Here is a 16588-nt window from a genome sequence, read left to right on the forward strand (position 1 = left end):
ATGATGATCGTTGCAGGAATTGTGGGTCAAGCATACCTTAGCAAGCTACTTAATGTTGCAAAGGACAATTAAAAAATCATTAAGGAAACTAACACCCCAATCAATCACACCCTTTAAAGTAAGAACAAACCGAAGAGACAGATGAAAAAGGAAAGAGTACAGTGACGTGATAAAAGTCCTCTTAGTATGCACCGTTCCAGATCTGCTTAGCATATCTCAACAACTAACATCAACGTTTTGATGCTTTGAAATGTGGACAGTGCACGCTTACAGAACTTTTCCGCCACTGTACATTGAAGGTGTAACAGTTTGAAACGAAAAAAGAACAGTGCGAATGAATGTTTTTATCGTCGTACCTGTAGCTCCATTCGCATCTGGGTACAAGCATCAGGAACCGAACTGGGACACGAACACTATCATCGATCATGCAACATGATGATTTTAAAACACGATTACAAGACTATGTAAAAACACACTCGCACACACTGTGTCGTACGAGATTTTGTACGATCATTTCCATTAGCCGACGATCACGTTGGTTGGTAGCAATGACACACGTGTGTGTATAAAAGGGAAAATCCACAGTTCTTCGCGCAATTCGTCCTTCTTGTGCAGCATACATTATTTCTTGAAGAATGTGTCAATCACACCCAAGCGGCTACGATTGCTATGCGAAGAGCGTTCGATATAAAACACACACACACACACACACACACACACACACACACACCTCCAAAAACCTCCATACGAAATATGGTTGCTCCGAGTCAGACGCATCAAGATTAAATGTGTGCGATTTTGTTCTGCAAATAGTGCAATCCTGTGGTGGTGCAATGCCACACGTGACGGGGGAAGAACTTGCTTTTATCTTGTCGCTTATTTAAGGCAGTACAGATTTTTTTGTGTTGCTGGTTGGTGTGTAAAATTGTAAAGTTTCCGCAATTCGTAACGAATTTGTATTGCGCTCCAAAAGTCCAAAATGAATTTTCCTTTTTACTTTAAAGCTAAAGTAGCCAACTTCCTCCCGAAAACGATGATTTAGGTTTTCTTTTTAGTTCATTTTAAATAACTATATCCTTCCTACGATGCACAGCTCGTTGGAAGTGTGAACCCCATTGGACGACACACCCCAACTATATCTGCGATAGACAAACTACACCTCTGTTCGCGTGAATCATAAACATTGCATTAAGCTAAATTTACACAAATTTGTGTGCGCTAAATCATCCGGCAACATCTGGCAAAAGCAGGACGATTTATAGTGGGGCAAGCTGAAAAAGGGGAATAAAGCTAAAGGGCGCGAAAGTGGACGAACGATCCAAACGAAACTCCCAGCATGGAAGTGAAACAAAGAACGACAAAAGAAAGAAGTATAATAAATGAATAATTGAAAAAAAAACATTAAATAAGCCCGTTTGTTGTGTTTTATATTGGTTTCTATTTACAAGCTACTACGCCGTCTGAATCGCGAGAACAAATTAAATGTACTTAAAGATTACATCCTTCTTATCGTCCGTGGTCTGCAGCTCGAGCGTTACCGGGCACTGTAACCAGTAGGCTAGCAGCTCCTCACAGTATCCGATCAGGAAGTACATTTTTCTTGCCGGAATCGCACGGCTAATGATGGCCGCTATGCGCACGTGGTTGTGCTGTCGTTTGATTATCACCTCCGACAGTACCATTGCGTGCCAGGTGCCGGACATGAACCGGCGTATGAAATCGTCCTCCAGCATGGTTTGCGATGGGCGCAGCTCACCCTCGAGATTAGCTGTAAAGTGGTGTTGTGACCAAATCGCGGAAAACATTAGTAAAATAAGCTAACGATGCAACTAACTCTTGCAGCTTACAGGTGTTCCACGAGTTCCATGCTTTTCGATGCGCTATCTGGTGTGGTGGGTTAGCCATCTCGTACGTAAGCGGACGGTCACCTTTCGGAGATATCTTGTACCGGCCGGACTGTGATTTGGCCGCGATTGTGGTTGTATGCAGACATCGTCTCGCTAGTACAGCCCTTGAAATCTAAAATGCACGGTAAAATAGAGTAGAGTTTATATGAATGAAACATAAAAAAAAACAATAGTTACGTACCGAATTCATACTGGACAGCATTGCTGGAGAGTTGATGTTGCTTGTTTTTTTTTTTCCTCCCGTTCGGCAACCACCACGGTTTGTTATGACAGTTGACAAACGCACAAGCTACATACAGGCAAGCTGTGCCTCTATCACATAAATTACGATTTTTGTATTTTCTTAGCGTTTCTTTTCGGTGAAAAGTAGAAATTTCTACATGATAGCTTATTGTGATCGCTTCTGTATTATTTAAAAAAAAAATTTCCATGCAAATGGTTCAAAATAGATGTTTTTGTTTCCTTCTCTACCCGTGTTGCCTTATCAACGATCTAGTACTGCACGTTATCTCAACTCGGAAAACTGTCAATACAGTGGGGAGGAAAATTTGTCGAATGCATGAAGAAGCAGAAGCGAGAGAGCGAAAGAAAGAAAGAGGGAGGGAGAAAGTAAAAAAAAGCTGGACCGTGTGAGGGTTTTCCAACTTGCTCGTTTTCGTTCACCGTTCTGCGTGCCGTTGCACAGAATGTAAAATTGCCTTCGCCAAAGTTGCCAACTTAATGTTTTAATGTGTATCCGTGTGTATTCTGTTGTTGTTTACGGGTTTCCCTGTGGGATTATTGTCTAGTGCGGTATAATCAAATGAAAAGTGTGATGTTACCAACTACTGGTACTACTACCACTACTAATACTATCCCGAGAATGAGATAAGCTGTATTATAAGATGTTTTTCTTCAAAATTTTAACTCGTGAATAACAAAAGAAGCGGGCGTAAAATGTGACTATGAAAAACGCGTCTTATCGAGGAAAGAAAATTGTTAAAAATCGTTGTTGTAGGACTGTACGATAAAACGATTCACCAAAACGAACGCTTTGGAGCGTTCCTTTTTTTGTGTTCCAAAGGAAGAGCTACACCAGCAACGCCTATGACAGCTCGTGTTACGAAAAAAGGGGCATGGAAAAGTGAATTAATGTGCATCATGTAATCGGGCGCCCTTGGGATTTTTTTTGGAGCGGTTTGCGATGGATGCTGCGGTTCGTGATAGAACGATAGCGACCGATGCATCACAGCAGGCAATACAGAACGAAAAGTGGACGTCCGGTGTAGTGGTCTGCTAGATCTTTGCATTATTTTGCTTCCGATTGAACGAGGAATTGCAACTAATGCGGAAAAGCACTAAAACGGAGACGGGGAAAATGCCCAACATGGAGCAAGAAATTGGCAGCTGGGACTCGGTGCTGCTGGAGAACCTCTCCGAGGAGAGTTTCATCAATAACCTTCACCAACGCTACAAACGGGATTTGATCTATGTAAGTATTCGCCGAGCCTACTCATCGTGCACCTTAATCCTGTAATTACCGTTTGCAGACCTACATCGGGACGTTTCTGGTGGCCCTGAACCCATACAAACCACTGCAAATTTATAACCCGGATCAGGTTCGCAAGTATGCGACGAAAAGCCTTTTCCAGCTGCCACCGCACATGTAAGTAAATAAATTATTCACTTCCACTAATAACCTGCTTAGCTTCCCCTTAACTAACGCTGAACCATTCTGTCTGGAAACAGTTTTGCGCTGGCAAATTCGGCCCATCAATTTCTGCTAAACTACAACGAAGACCAATGCATCATAATGGCGGGTGAGTGTGGTTCGGGCAAAACCGAATCCTCGCACATGATCGTCCACTTTCTGACCCAACTGTCCGAGATGCGACGCAGTCGTGCGCCCATCTTTTCGCTCCGTGGTTCCAATCCAAACTCGAGACAATCGACCCCGAAACACTCTACCATCAGTCGCGTCGGGTCATCGTTCGAAAGTGCCGCACCGTCGTCCGTCGTCGGTGGTCGACTGGATAGTATTATGAAGTACAACAATTCCACGAGAGTATGTACCATTTGATTTGGAACCTGGAATGTGTTGTCACGGTGGTTTTGTTTCATACAATTTTCCTTTCCACAGCAACAGAAATGCTCTCACGAAAAAACGGTTGAATTTGACCTGATCTCGCACCACAAGAGCACGGAAAATATTCCAGCGATGGTTAACTATGGCTTCATGCCTGCCATGGCCAGCATGCCAAAGTGCTTGAAGCATTCGAACCAATCCATCAGCCGATCGACGGAGGCGAACGATTTCCCCACCAAATCGACGCTCAAATCGTCCACCGTGGGCTCGTGTCCAAAGCACAATTGTACCAGTAGTCACGCAGATTTGAACCGGATGTGTGGTGCGTCTCCATCACCATCATTGCAGAAGCGTAGCAATCTGATGCGCTGCTGTCATCAAAACAGTAATAGCAGTACCCGATCGATTCATAAATCGTCTTCATCGATCGCACTGACGCACGATCACGGTACCACATCGCCGTCGACTTTCCATCGCCGGCAGATATTGAAATCTATCTCGAAGGAGGTGTACATTCGGGATTTGGAGTTGCAAAAGATGCGCGAACGTGTGGCACAGGCGGAAATCTTCCTGGAAGCAATGGGCAATGCGGTTACCGTGAAGAATGCCAACTCGAGCCGATTTGTATGTTCAAACGAAATTATTTTTGTAAGGAACCAAATGTTTAAATGTTTCATTTTGTTCGTTGTAGGGAAAGTTCTTCGACATTGAGTTCGATTACAAAGGTGACCCAGTGGGAGGACATTTAACGTTGTGTAAGTACATCAATTAATTCTTCTTACAGCTATCGGAGATTTAACTCTATTGTTAATTCTGTTCTATCATGCTTGCACTCTCTTAAAGACATGTTGGAAAAGGTATTCACAAGCATCCATGTGTTCATCCTCGAGGATCTTTTATTAATACGTCTTTCTTTCGTTTGTTTTCTGGAATGTAAATTATTTATGCAGTCTCGTGTTACTACACGTGCTTCTGGGGAAAGGAACTTTCACATTTTCTACCAACTGCTCTCCGGTGCTGACATTCAACTGCTCAGTAAGTAACGACCAACAATGTAAAATACAGCTTTGAATTAGTAGAGTGATATATTTTTAAACATTTGCATGTGTTTCTCTTTTACTTTTAGAATCACTTAAGTTGCAGCGAAACATCGATAAGTATGAATTGTTAAAAAATAGCTTCGCCAATGAGGACGATAGAACGAACTTCACCTTCACTAAGGTAAGATTTTTTAAATTTAGACCTATACACATGTAGGACATGTAGGGGCGGGTTGGTACGTCTAAGTGCTGCTACCAGCACTTAGACGATTATCCTTAACGATCATTTGTGCGTGGTGGAGTAAGTCATTACATGCACATTCTAGCGAACAATTCAGCACGAAACACATAACCATAGGAAGAAATGCAGGTGAGAGCTATACTTAGCTATATATATAGCTATTAGAGCTTTATACATAGGATAGATTTACTTCAGACGAAGGACATTCGTAAGTTCTACAGAATTTTGATCGAAGCAAGATGGAAGTTCGATACCAAGATCGCCGCCTTTTCGACATGCAACAAAAAAATCATGGCGGTAGCCTGAAATAGACTTACTAGTTTACCCAGCGCCAGATCCTTCAAAAATTATCGGAACATCAGACTTTCGAGCAGCATTTATTCATCAACTTTCAGGCGATCTACGATACCATGGATTAATAAGCCCTCAAACAACATGCCATGCAGCAACACAGATGCTCTGTGAAGATTAAAATTGTATGCTCGACAGAAACACGGATTTTGGATTGAGGATTAATGCGTTAAAGGGATTTCAAAAACCCATGCTGTCCAGAAGATTCCAACTACACACGCGATGCATGACTGACTAGGACGGTCAAAATCCTTTTAAGGTTTAAAAAATCCTTTAAACCCACGATAGGAAGTTTCAGTGCCCACCAGCTGATGAACTTCAACGGGCTTCAGCTTGTGAACTCCGTCTCCTCCAAACACATGACCATTCGCAGCACCTTCTTCCAGCACGCACCTCGCTTCAGTTACACCTGGAGATCACTACAGCAGACATATTCCCAGATTGACCACGTTCTTATCGATGGAAGCTACTTCTCGGATATTTTCGACTTAAGGACCTATAGAGGAGCGTACGTCGATTCAGATCATCTCCTGGTTATGGGCGCCAAAAATTTTACGTCACCAATAAGCTGATAATAAGCTTCAGCTCGAGATCCGGCAGAACGTGGAACACTACAGACAACTGAGGAGGCAGTAGATCCGGCTCCTCCAGGATAAGAAGCTTAGCTTCGAAGAGTCGGACGAGCAACTGATACAGCAGATATCCCAGTCGGGGGAAACTCGCAAGTTCCACAGGATGTTGAATGCGGCATAGGGCGGTTTTACTCCCATGATCGCTATGTGCCGCAGCGAGGAAGGAGATATCCGTTCGGACGAGCGAGAGGTGATCAACAGGTGGAAGTGCTACTTCCACAGACACCTTAACGGAGCATATGCAGGAGGTACCGAACTAAGCGCAGGAAGCAGAAGAGTGCAGAACTACGACAGGTAGCATGACGATGACGAGGTACCCCCGCCATCCCTGGACGAAGCCAATCAATACAATCAAACAACTGAAATGCAACATATCAACTGGTAGTGATGTGCTGGTGGCCGTACTGTTCAAGATGGATCCGGCGAGGTTTTCCACCTCATGCATCGGCTGATTGTTAAGATTTGGGATCAGGAAGAACTACCGAACGAGTGGAAACTGGGTGTCATATACCCAGTGTACAAAAAGGGCGACAGAATGGGCTGTGCTAACTTTCGATCCATCACAGTCCTTAATGCTGCCTATAAGATCCTGTCACGAATACTCTTCTGCAGCCGCTTGCTACAGGTTTCGTCGGAAGCTACCAAGCTGGATTTGTTGGAGACAAATAGACAACCGACCAAATATTTACTCTACGGCAGATCCTCCAAAAATGCCGGGAGCACTAGATCCCTACGCACCACCTGTTCATTGACTTCAAAGCAGCCTACGATACCATAGAACGGACCGAATTATGGAACACCATGCAGCAGTACGGATTCCCTGGCTGCCGGAAGCTGATACGGCTGTTAAAGGCCACTATGGACGGGGTGCAGTGCAAGGTGAGAGTTTCGAGCATGCTGTCGGAATCGTTCGAATCTCACCGGGGTCTGAGACAAGGAGACGGACTCTCTTGTTTGTTGTTCAACATCGCTCTGGAGGGTGTCATGCGAAGCGCGGGCTTCGACATCCGGGGCACGATTTTCACCCGATCCCTCAATTCCCTGGCTTCGCGGTTGACATCGACATTATCGGACGGACAAATGCGGCGGTGTGCGAGGCGTACACCCGACTGAAACGCGAGGCCAATAGAATTGGATTGAGCATCAATTCGACGAAGGCAAAATAGCTGCTTGCCAGAGGCTCTGATCGTGATAGAGCCCGCCTCGGAAGCAGAGTATCAGTTGACGGGAACGATCTCGAGGTGGTAGAGGGGTTCTGCTACCTTGGTACGATCGTAACTTTGGACAACAACGTAAGCAGCGAAATCTGAAGGCACATCAAGGTGCGGTAAATCCTGCATTTCGTGTATTGTTGAAGTCTTCTGGATCGCAGGAGTTTGTGGAAGTTGTGAAGTTGTTTGATTATTCTACGGGTCTGCATATGCATAAATCTACGTAACAATTCACGAAAGTCTACAAAACATCTCACCCAAAATTTGTGAAGACCCTAAAGTTTGTTTTAGCATGCTTATGACGATTGATTTTTTTTGACGCAGCCTATATTTAATTAACATATTGCCTTCTTTACTCTCTTAATCTTTCAAAGCGTTCGCTAGAAATACTGGGTTTCGGACAGGATGAGATATTTTCGATATTCACCATTTTGGCCGTCGTTCTTAAACTCGGCAACCTAACATTCATTCCAACCACCAATATTGACGGTAGCGAAGGTTGCGAAATCTCCAACGAATATGGTAAGAGTTTCTTGTTAATTTTTGAAAGACAAACTCCGTTAAATTAATGATTCCTATCATTCCATTCTTAATTTGCAGAATTGGACGAAATTGCGCAACTACTACAGTTGGATAACCAAATGCTGTTCAATTGCTTAACACGGCTCGGTGATAACTGGGCCCAGCTAGAACCGGACGGTACCGAAATCGATGCCAACTATGCATCGCGCATCAAGTTCACACTATGTCGCACACTGTACGGACGGCTTTTTACGTGGATCGTTTCCCGGGTGAACGATGCACTGAAGCTTAAAACAGGTGGCACAGTCGGTAATCGAGGGAAAACTATCGGTCTGTTGGATTTTTACGGTTTCGAAGCGCTGGAAAAGAACACTTTCGATCAGTTTGCCATCAACTACTGCAACGAACGATTGCAACAGGTTCGTTCACGGTTTATAATATGTAGGATAATGACGAATTGGTAACCATTCCCCTTGCATTTTAGCATTTTATAAAGAGTGTGTTGAAGCACCAGCAAGATTTGTATGTGAACGAGGGTCTGGATTGGATACGGATAGATTATTTTGATAATGCACCGATCTGCGAACTGATCGATAAGCCTTGTTTTGGAATTCTCCATCTTCTCGATGAGCCGCAGGTCGTCAATGATGGACTATTGCTCACGCGTCTTCATCAGTGCTGTGCCGGCCATACCAACTTTCTAGCACGCGATGCATCACTGCCTTCTAATTGTTTCCAGTAAGACACACGCGAGAGGCAGATTTTCGTAAGCCTATAACAACGCTCCTTTTTTTATCTCCCTTTACTGCAGAGTTCGCCATTTTGAAGGTCCCGTCGTGTACACGACCAACGGATTTATCGAGAAAAATCTGGACCTGTTGCCAAGACACATTAGCAGCTGTCTATTTCAGAGCGATCTGCTCATCGCTTCCTGCCTCTTTCCGGAGGGTAACCCGAAGCGTCACTCGAATCGCAAACCATCGAGCTTAAGCAACAACCTACGCACCTCGCTTCAAACGTTGCTAAAGTTGCTTGAGCAGCGTTCGAATCATTACATATTTTGCATCAAACCTAACGAGCTGAAACAGGCGAAAATGTTTGAGCTTGGGCTGGTACAGCATCAAGTTCGCTATCTTTGGTAAGTGTTATGATGATGGATCCACCAATTGTTACCGGTTTGGTCTAATCGCCCTCGCTTTTCACTTCTTGTTGCAGTCTAATGCCGCTAATAAATTTGTGGCGCAATGGACACTGTTTCAATATGGTGCACGCACGGTTCCTGGCCCGCTACAAACTGCTGTGTCAGTACACCTGGCCCCACTTTACCGGGACGATCGTAGATGGTGTGGCGCTGATCATACGCAGTGTACCGCTCCCAGGAGCCGAGTTTACGATTGGACGTAAGAAGGTTTTCATCCGTAGTCCTCGTACCGTGTACGAGCTGGACGAGTTTCGGAAGGTGCGTTTGAACGAGTTGGCGGTCTTGATACAGAAAACTTACCGCTGCTATACGAAACGGAAACGATTCGTGACGCTTCGTCACAGTCAACTAATTATCGCAAGCTACTGGCGTACCTGGCGGGTAAGAGAGAATGGTCTAGGAATGCGTTGGAAATGGGCACAGGTTTATAACGGTCATCTGATTTTTCTTTTTAGGAGCGAGAAAAAATACGACTAGTAGAGTTTCGAAAGCAAGCGCTGTGGGCTGTGCAAGTGATTGGAAGATTTTTTGTCCTGCTAAAGGTAAGCATCCTTTCAGTGAGTGTATACCAGCGATAAGTACTACTTTCATTCGACTCTCTGAAAAGATCGCTTGTAACCGAATGGCAATATGTTTATAACGATCTTAGCATTCGATCAAACTTGGTTCCATTAAGTTAAAGCGTTTCATTAGAGCGAATAGAATAGTTATCTATTGAAGCGAATCCATCGAAAGGAAGTGATACGTATCGCCTTGGTTTTTCTCAATGTTTTATGGTTTTTTTTTTTTAAATAGACTAGGGAATTTCTGCTGACACTGCTGTTACGCCTCCCGCACGACAATATGAGCCCAATATGCCACGAATGGCCGTCAGCTCCAACCTTCCTAGCCGAAACTTCACAGTTGCTGCGAACCATCTTTCATCGTTGGCGATGCTACAAATATCGCAAATCGTTCGATCAACCCGCACGCAATCGTATGCGTGAAAAAGTTACCGCCAGTATCATATTCAAGGATCGCAAAGTGTCCTATCCGCGCAGCGTGGCACATCCGTTCCATGGAGATTACATACGACTGCGACAGAACATCCAGTGGAAACGGGTCAGCTGTGAGCATAACGATCAGTATGTTGTTTTTGCAGACATTATTAATAAGATAGCGCGAACAAGTGGCAAGGTGAGTGTGCGTACTTTACTCATATACCTAGAAACGATATTTCATCCTCATATTTTTTTTTAAAAATCCACAGTTCATCCCGATATTGTTGGTAATTTCAACGAACTCAATGCTGCTGCTGGACCAGAAAACGATGCAAATAAAGTACCGTATTCCTGCATCGGAAATATACCGGATGTCGCTCAGCCCGTACTTTGACGACATCGCCGTCATTCACATTCGCGCAGTAAGTTTCTTTAACATACAAAGCGAATTTCTTTGCTTGATATTGCTAGAAACGAAATTTTCAAAAGCTTAATTATGGCACACATTTTCCAAACAACATGAAAAACACTCCCCGATGCACCTTTTTTGACCGGTTTGATTGTTTGTTGTAATTTGTGAATTTTCAAGCAAAGTTAGCAAAACGAGCAAAGTCCTGGCGTTTATCTTGTACATGTTTTTCATTTTATTTCGCCACCTTACATCTCACCATTCATGATCATCGTTGTCGCCTTTCTTTCCTTGCACCGAAACCATATGGCTCTCTCCTTTTCCCGTAGGATAACTATTGCTCGTCGAATATGTCCGATCGATCGGAATCACCCACCGGATGTTTGTTTCAGGTAAGTCCGCTGATAGTACTGCCTTTTTATAAGGTTAATTGTTGCTGCTGTAAACCAGGGTTGCAATATGAAACATTACTACAATATTTTCAATACAATATACAATGGGAGTATACACAAATTTCGTAGAAGATCAGTACAGAAACGATAATTAGTTAGGCTTTGAACACAAACATAAGTAGAGTCTACGAATGCTGCAAGGATACAGATAATGCCTGAGTTTAATGTCTGAGTCTCATTGTAAGGACACTCAAGACGAATTAAACTAATTAGTAGACCTACACACAAAACAAAAATATGGCAACCCTGGCTATAGCTCCCAGAACATTTAAAATAGACGTGCAGGTTGTTTTGGCTTATGTTGTGAAGACTTATTTGTGTTTGTGTTTTATCCAACCCAGCGTTTTTCAATTATTATTTGCAGTTAGCAGACTTGTTTAGAGCAGTAGTGTTTGGTGTAGAAAAATGGAAAAAAAATCACGGTTTAGTAAAATGTGTGCTTGACGAAACGAGCGCTGCACAAACGTAAGAAGAACAAATAATAAGTATGGTTTTGACAGTTCTAGTGTGTTATTAGTATCTTTTTGTCTTAGACCGCAAAGTATACTGGACAAACATAAAATGACAGAGTGTACCGTATCAAGAGGTAACCGAATGTTTCTTCAACAAATTGACTTTTGGGTCTCACACGAAATCAGCATATCAGTCGGCATTTTTAAATACTTCTTGGAATATTTTAGACTCAATAGGTTTCTTAGTAGATGAGGTCGTTAGATTGATAGAAATTACAAAATCTCTTAGTAGGCGAAGCTTAGACGACAAGCCTTTGCCCTTTAGATTGTGACAGAGGCTCTTCACCTATGCACCTATGCACCCGTTGTGACAGAGGCTATAAACCGATACCGCTTCATCAGTAGGATCTTTAATATTAGAACTGTCGGACAATGATGTTTTATGGTACGCGAAACTCCTTCAATGACTGCAAAGTACCTTTTGACTGGATTCTACTGCAAAACATCTTTTTGGGTGTCGTCAATGTTTCTTCGAATATGAGGTTTTATAATACACGAAGCGCTTTAGACGATATCTTATCGTCAGGGAACAAAGCATCTTGGTACTCGAAGCCCTTTTCAACTTCAAAGTCTCTTGTTAGCCTAGATCCTATCAATGACAAGTTCTTTATGCGAATAGTTATTTTGGCAGGTATAACATCCTGAAGCCTAGGCACTTTGACGACGCAAAGTCCCTGGCCCCCCACCGGATACCTCTTGGTGGCACACCCTGTATATAGAACTATATCACTGTCATACGGCCACGTAACGATGTACAATAACAACAGCGGTCTTAATGCTCATTCTCTCATTCATTCTTACGCATAGTCGGAAATAGGCAAAAAGAAGGGCGACTTTGTGTTCCAAACTGCACATTCGATTGAAATAGTCACGAAGCTGTTCCTGGTAATACAGAATGCCACTGCCAAATCGCCGGAAGTGACCATCAGCACCGAGTAAGTATTTGTACCGTGTATAGTATTGCGCACGTCTGAACTTGATTTCAATTTTTTATTTTAGTTTCGAAGCCAATTTCGGTGGCCAGACCGTCATATTCACTTTCAAGTGCGGTGGCCTGGTAGACAATCCGTACAATCAGACACGCGTCACGCGCAAGGGCAATCGGATGGAGGTGATCGTGTAACAAAACGCCTCCCCACCGGCACAGATGGCACTCGTGGATTGTCGCGCCCGGCGACGTTCGCTGCTGGTGGTCGACAGCTACACCGATGACGACGGTATGGAGTTTGGCGTCCGGGGACTCGAGTTTGCGTAGAAATTGGAGTTTGCAATAGAGAAGCTAATGTTTTATTAAGCATCAATTAGAAAAAGGAGAAAAAAAAAAAACAAACCAAAAGGTATGCAGAAATCGAGCAAACAGATCGTCTTCTTGTCGATCGATTGGTTAACCTTTTGGGCGCAATTTAAACAAGCAATTCTTTACCTACATTAGCACCTTTAAAGTCCTAGATCTAAAACTATATAGAACTATTAGAATTTTCGGAACGGGGATGCGAATGCATTAGTCGGATCCTTCCCCGCCCTGTTTCCCACCCGCGATGCGTAAATTGTTAGCTTCATCAAACCACAGTACCACAACACTCTATTCCTAAGATACGTACGGCTCACCATACAGCGATCGTATAACGTGAACGTATATCGTAAAAGAATTGTGTTTTAGTTAAGCCTGTTAAAGATATTTTTTCCTCACCTTGTACGACAGATGGGAAAAAACAACATGAATAGGAAGATGAGTCCGTGTGTGTTTGTGGATGTATTTTATAAACATTTTCCGAGATAGTTGAGTGCATCAAGTGTATGAGCGTGATTTTGTTCGATGATCGAATTTACAAAGCAATGCTACACAGACGTGTGGCAACTTCCGGCGCAATCGCACACTCGGTATGACGCACTTACTCGAACGTAAACGTGGTAGTTAAAGTTTCCTCGTACGATTTTACCCCTGGGGCGTTTAGCGTGTAACATGTTTTACCCTAGGTACCGATGAGTGCAAATTCCTTAGCTATCGCTGCATGAGAGCAACACTACTACTACTAATACAACCACTACTACTGCTACAACTACTATGACTACAACTACTATTAGTTTGAATGGTTCGCGATGATAGCAAAAATATACCCAGGATGTTTAGGATGTTTAAAACAATCGAATCATTAGATGTGGGCGCGCAAATTCTAGGCATCTTGGGTCTCGAACCCTATTTGCTCCGATCGAACGCAATCACTAGCAAAAATCATAGCAATGAATGGGAAAACGTTTGTCAAATTAACACGCAAAGAACAGGAGAATCAGTAGATAGTAGATTTGTTAATGTAATTTAACACAACAAAAAAAAACACATACACACACTATTGTTGCACTAATGGTGTGATAGGACGTATGGCTCTCGCCATAATCGTCGTCGTCGTTGTTGTCGTAATCGTGATATGTTAGCAAATTCCTACGTTTTTAAACTACATATGGGACCCATAAGCTAGGTTTTTATACGCACAGCAAACCGCAACCGCGGTGGGAGATCTATTTTGATACTAGTTTTCCCATGTCTTTGAGAGAAAGAGAGATAGTCTTACCTTTTGAATTAATTAGTCGTATTCGAAGTCGTCTTTTGTGTGTTTTTTTTCTTATGTGTATTTGTTGGGATGGATCAGTTCCATATTTGTACATCGTCTTGTTCAAGTACTTTATTTTTTGTTCCAAACCAAGTTTCGCATTTTTTTTTAGGTTTTTTTTAATCCGTAGCGTTTAGATGAGGTAGAAAGAACGAATATAAATTAGTAAAAAAAAAAAAAGAAAACTGGGATGCAACGTTTACCCTTTTTCCTGCATGTCGTTAAAAAAAGCCTACAGCAAGGCGCCCTTCCGTTTGGCGTCGTCCTTACTAATGCTAATGTCCTCCTCTATGGGTTGTGCGATATGATATGAATATGAAAAAGGGATTGCACTCGTGGCAAACACCGACCGTCAATACATAAAGAAACAATCACGCTTGTTGGCCGTTTTTTTACTTCTAAAAACAAACGCCAAACAACATATAACAAAAGCATATAAGTGAAGAAGAAGAAAAAAAACACAGAAACAAACGTACCTTTCCACTACAGCAGCCACCCTTCTCTGGGAGAACAGGCTCTACAGTGGCGGAATATTTTATAAAGCGGGCAGATAGCAGAAGCGTGCTGAGCATTTAATCGCGATAACAAAAACAGCACAGATCGCTCGATGCGTTTAACCCAGCAAAAAATCACTTGTCGATGAATGAAACTGCACTTGATCCTGTAAACATCTTTCTAGTTCTTAACAAATCGTGTTGTTTAAATTTTTTATTGTCTTCTCTTCGCTCGATAACGTCCGTCGACAAGTCGTCGTTGACGCCCTCTTGTTGAGATCGTGGTAGCAGAATCGTGGAAGGTTGATTAATTAGAAAACAGAAAGCTTTTATATGAAAACACACACAGTCTTTAAAATGATGTAGTCGGTAGTAGAACAATGTGAGCGGTATATATATATATACATGCATAGATATATAAATGTAGAGGATATAATGTGCTCTTACAGATACGTTTTGTAAGTGAATCATTAATAATTGCCCAAAACTAAGGAAAATCTATAGCGCACGATCGAGTACGTGTACGAGTAAATAATGGACAATGTGACTGCAACAGCAGTTTTTTGTACGATTCTGGCGGAATGTGCCAAAAACAAACAAAAAAAAGGAAAAAACGTACGGAGATCACCAAACATAACCAATTATAAATATAATATTTATCATTTTAGGAACAAAAAAGAAAAAGAGTCTCCATTCCTCCTCCTCCCTTCTCCCACTATAGCCAAAATTGAATTAAAAAAAAGCTAAACGAACCCCCGATTACAGAAGTTATTACACTACTATTTATACAGACGTTTAAATATTCGAATATGTACTAAACAAAGCCATTACCACACTAAGTAGAGGATACAAAACGTTCCAACATAATGTTAGTGCCAAAATACTTTGATTGAAAGCAAGTAGCCAATTCACCATAAACCTTACAACCTTAATGAATGATTACGAATGATGTTGATGCCAACAAAGCTGAGGAGATAACAGTGTCCCCTGTACTGTCGCTTGTACCGCAGCCAAACTCCAACAACCTTGTTGTCTGACGTTCGCGAACTCAGACGTCCACAGTACACGGTGAGAAGGTGGAGTGCAGTACATTTGGATGAAACAAATCAATGACGCTTACTAATACTTATAAATATATACATAAACATAGATATATACATACATAAATGGAATAGTAATACTTATGAACTATATTGTAACAGGAGATTAAAACGTAAAAAGAAAATGATATTATAAAAGAAGGGGCAAAAGGAAGGAAGGAAACCGGTAGCAAGCAGGACACTACACAACCTAGCGAATGAGCAAACTTGCGAGAGGAGGTGGAGTTTTATTAGTCACTTTTAAAAATGGCAAAGGCGTCTTTTCATTGCCGTAAAGGGCTATTTCAACATTCAAAGGAGCGTTTCGTTTTCGCGGATGTAAAATTCTTTTTTGTAGACTTTTATTTCGACATACCTCTCATACCACGCCCACCAGTCTCTCATGCCACATGAATTAATTTGATGGGTGTATTATATTTATTTACAGCCACAATTCTTTTGTCTCGTGAGTTATATGAAGTTCAATCTTCCAACTGTTAAAAGGAAGTAGGACTCCATAAAGCGACTTTAGGAATTGAGGATACATAGCTTCCGCCTTACAAGGTCGCGAACTGTAACCATTGGCAATGAGCGATCGTGGTGTCCGTAGAACTCCGAAAAGTAATTAAATGTTTCCGCAAAGGACAAACAGTACAACATAGTCCTTTGATTTGTAAAACTGAAGTGTAACGTCCTACACTTTCAAATTTCCTACCGAACTAGAACTCGCTTAATCGGGCAACCATTCCTTCGAGTGTCCTGCCATCGATGGGAAGTTCGATTTATTCGTTTCTGGTAACAATGATTGGCTTGAGAATAAAAAAAAAAAACACCGGAAAAGCGTTAACAAACTGCTTGGAAATCTTCGGAAGTTGAAATATAG

General features: G+C 42.3%; 3 protein-coding genes across 4 annotated transcripts in view; 2 read left to right on the top strand and 1 right to left on the bottom strand.

Moving 5' to 3' along the window:
* LOC126557215 (DNA replication licensing factor Mcm5) overlaps nucleotides 1–16588 on the top strand; it is a 296187-nt gene that overhangs the window by 113392 nt on the left and 166207 nt on the right. The gene's annotated exons all lie outside the window — the stretch shown is intronic.
* LOC126559286 (28S ribosomal protein S24, mitochondrial) lies at nucleotides 1479–2109 on the bottom strand. Its single transcript, XM_050215417.1, has 3 exons — nucleotides 2089–2109; nucleotides 1848–2019; nucleotides 1479–1768 (listed from the first exon to the last, which is right to left on the bottom strand). Exons 1-3 carry the CDS (start codon nucleotides 2107–2109, stop codon nucleotides 1479–1481), a joined length of 483 nt encoding a protein of 160 aa, XP_050071374.1.
* LOC126559673 (unconventional myosin-Ib) lies at nucleotides 3199–12781 on the top strand. The gene is made up of 19 exons (XM_050215844.1): nucleotides 3199–3378; nucleotides 3437–3552; nucleotides 3636–3951; nucleotides 4027–4596; nucleotides 4664–4727; nucleotides 4816–4829; nucleotides 4923–5007; nucleotides 5099–5193; nucleotides 7822–7969; nucleotides 8048–8388; nucleotides 8454–8707; nucleotides 8781–9107; nucleotides 9185–9551; nucleotides 9626–9712; nucleotides 9966–10346; nucleotides 10420–10572; nucleotides 10889–10951; nucleotides 12331–12458; nucleotides 12523–12781. The coding sequence occupies exons 1-19, from the start codon at nucleotides 3232–3234 to the stop codon at nucleotides 12644–12646; spliced, it is 3780 nt and encodes a 1259-aa protein (XP_050071801.1). The 5' UTR covers nucleotides 3199–3231; the 3' UTR covers nucleotides 12647–12781.

Source organism: Anopheles maculipalpis, chromosome 2RL (genome assembly GCF_943734695.1).
Source record: "Anopheles maculipalpis chromosome 2RL, idAnoMacuDA_375_x, whole genome shotgun sequence".
Lineage (NCBI taxonomy): Eukaryota > Metazoa > Arthropoda > Insecta > Diptera > Culicidae > Anopheles > Anopheles maculipalpis.

Coding starts and splice junctions, on each gene's coding strand:
- LOC126559673 (XM_050215844.1), top strand. CDS start 3,232: ATGCGGAAAAGCACTAAAACGGAGACGGGGAAAATGCCCAACATGGAG. Junction 5,194..7,821: donor CGAACTTCACCTTCACTAAG/GTAAGATTTTTT, acceptor AATCTTTCAAAG/CGTTCGCTAGAAATACTGGG. Junction 10,952..12,330: donor CCACCGGATGTTTGTTTCAG/GTAAGTCCGCTG, acceptor TCTTACGCATAG/TCGGAAATAGGCAAAAAGAA.
- LOC126559286 (XM_050215417.1), bottom strand. CDS start 2,109: ATGCTGTCCAGTATGAATTCG. Junction 2,020..2,088: donor TGCTGTCCAGTATGAATTCG/GTACGTAACTAT, acceptor CGTGCATTTTAG/ATTTCAAGGGCTGTACTAGC. Junction 1,769..1,847: donor ATGGAACTCGTGGAACACCT/GTAAGCTGCAAG, acceptor ACCACTTTACAG/CTAATCTCGAGGGTGAGCTG.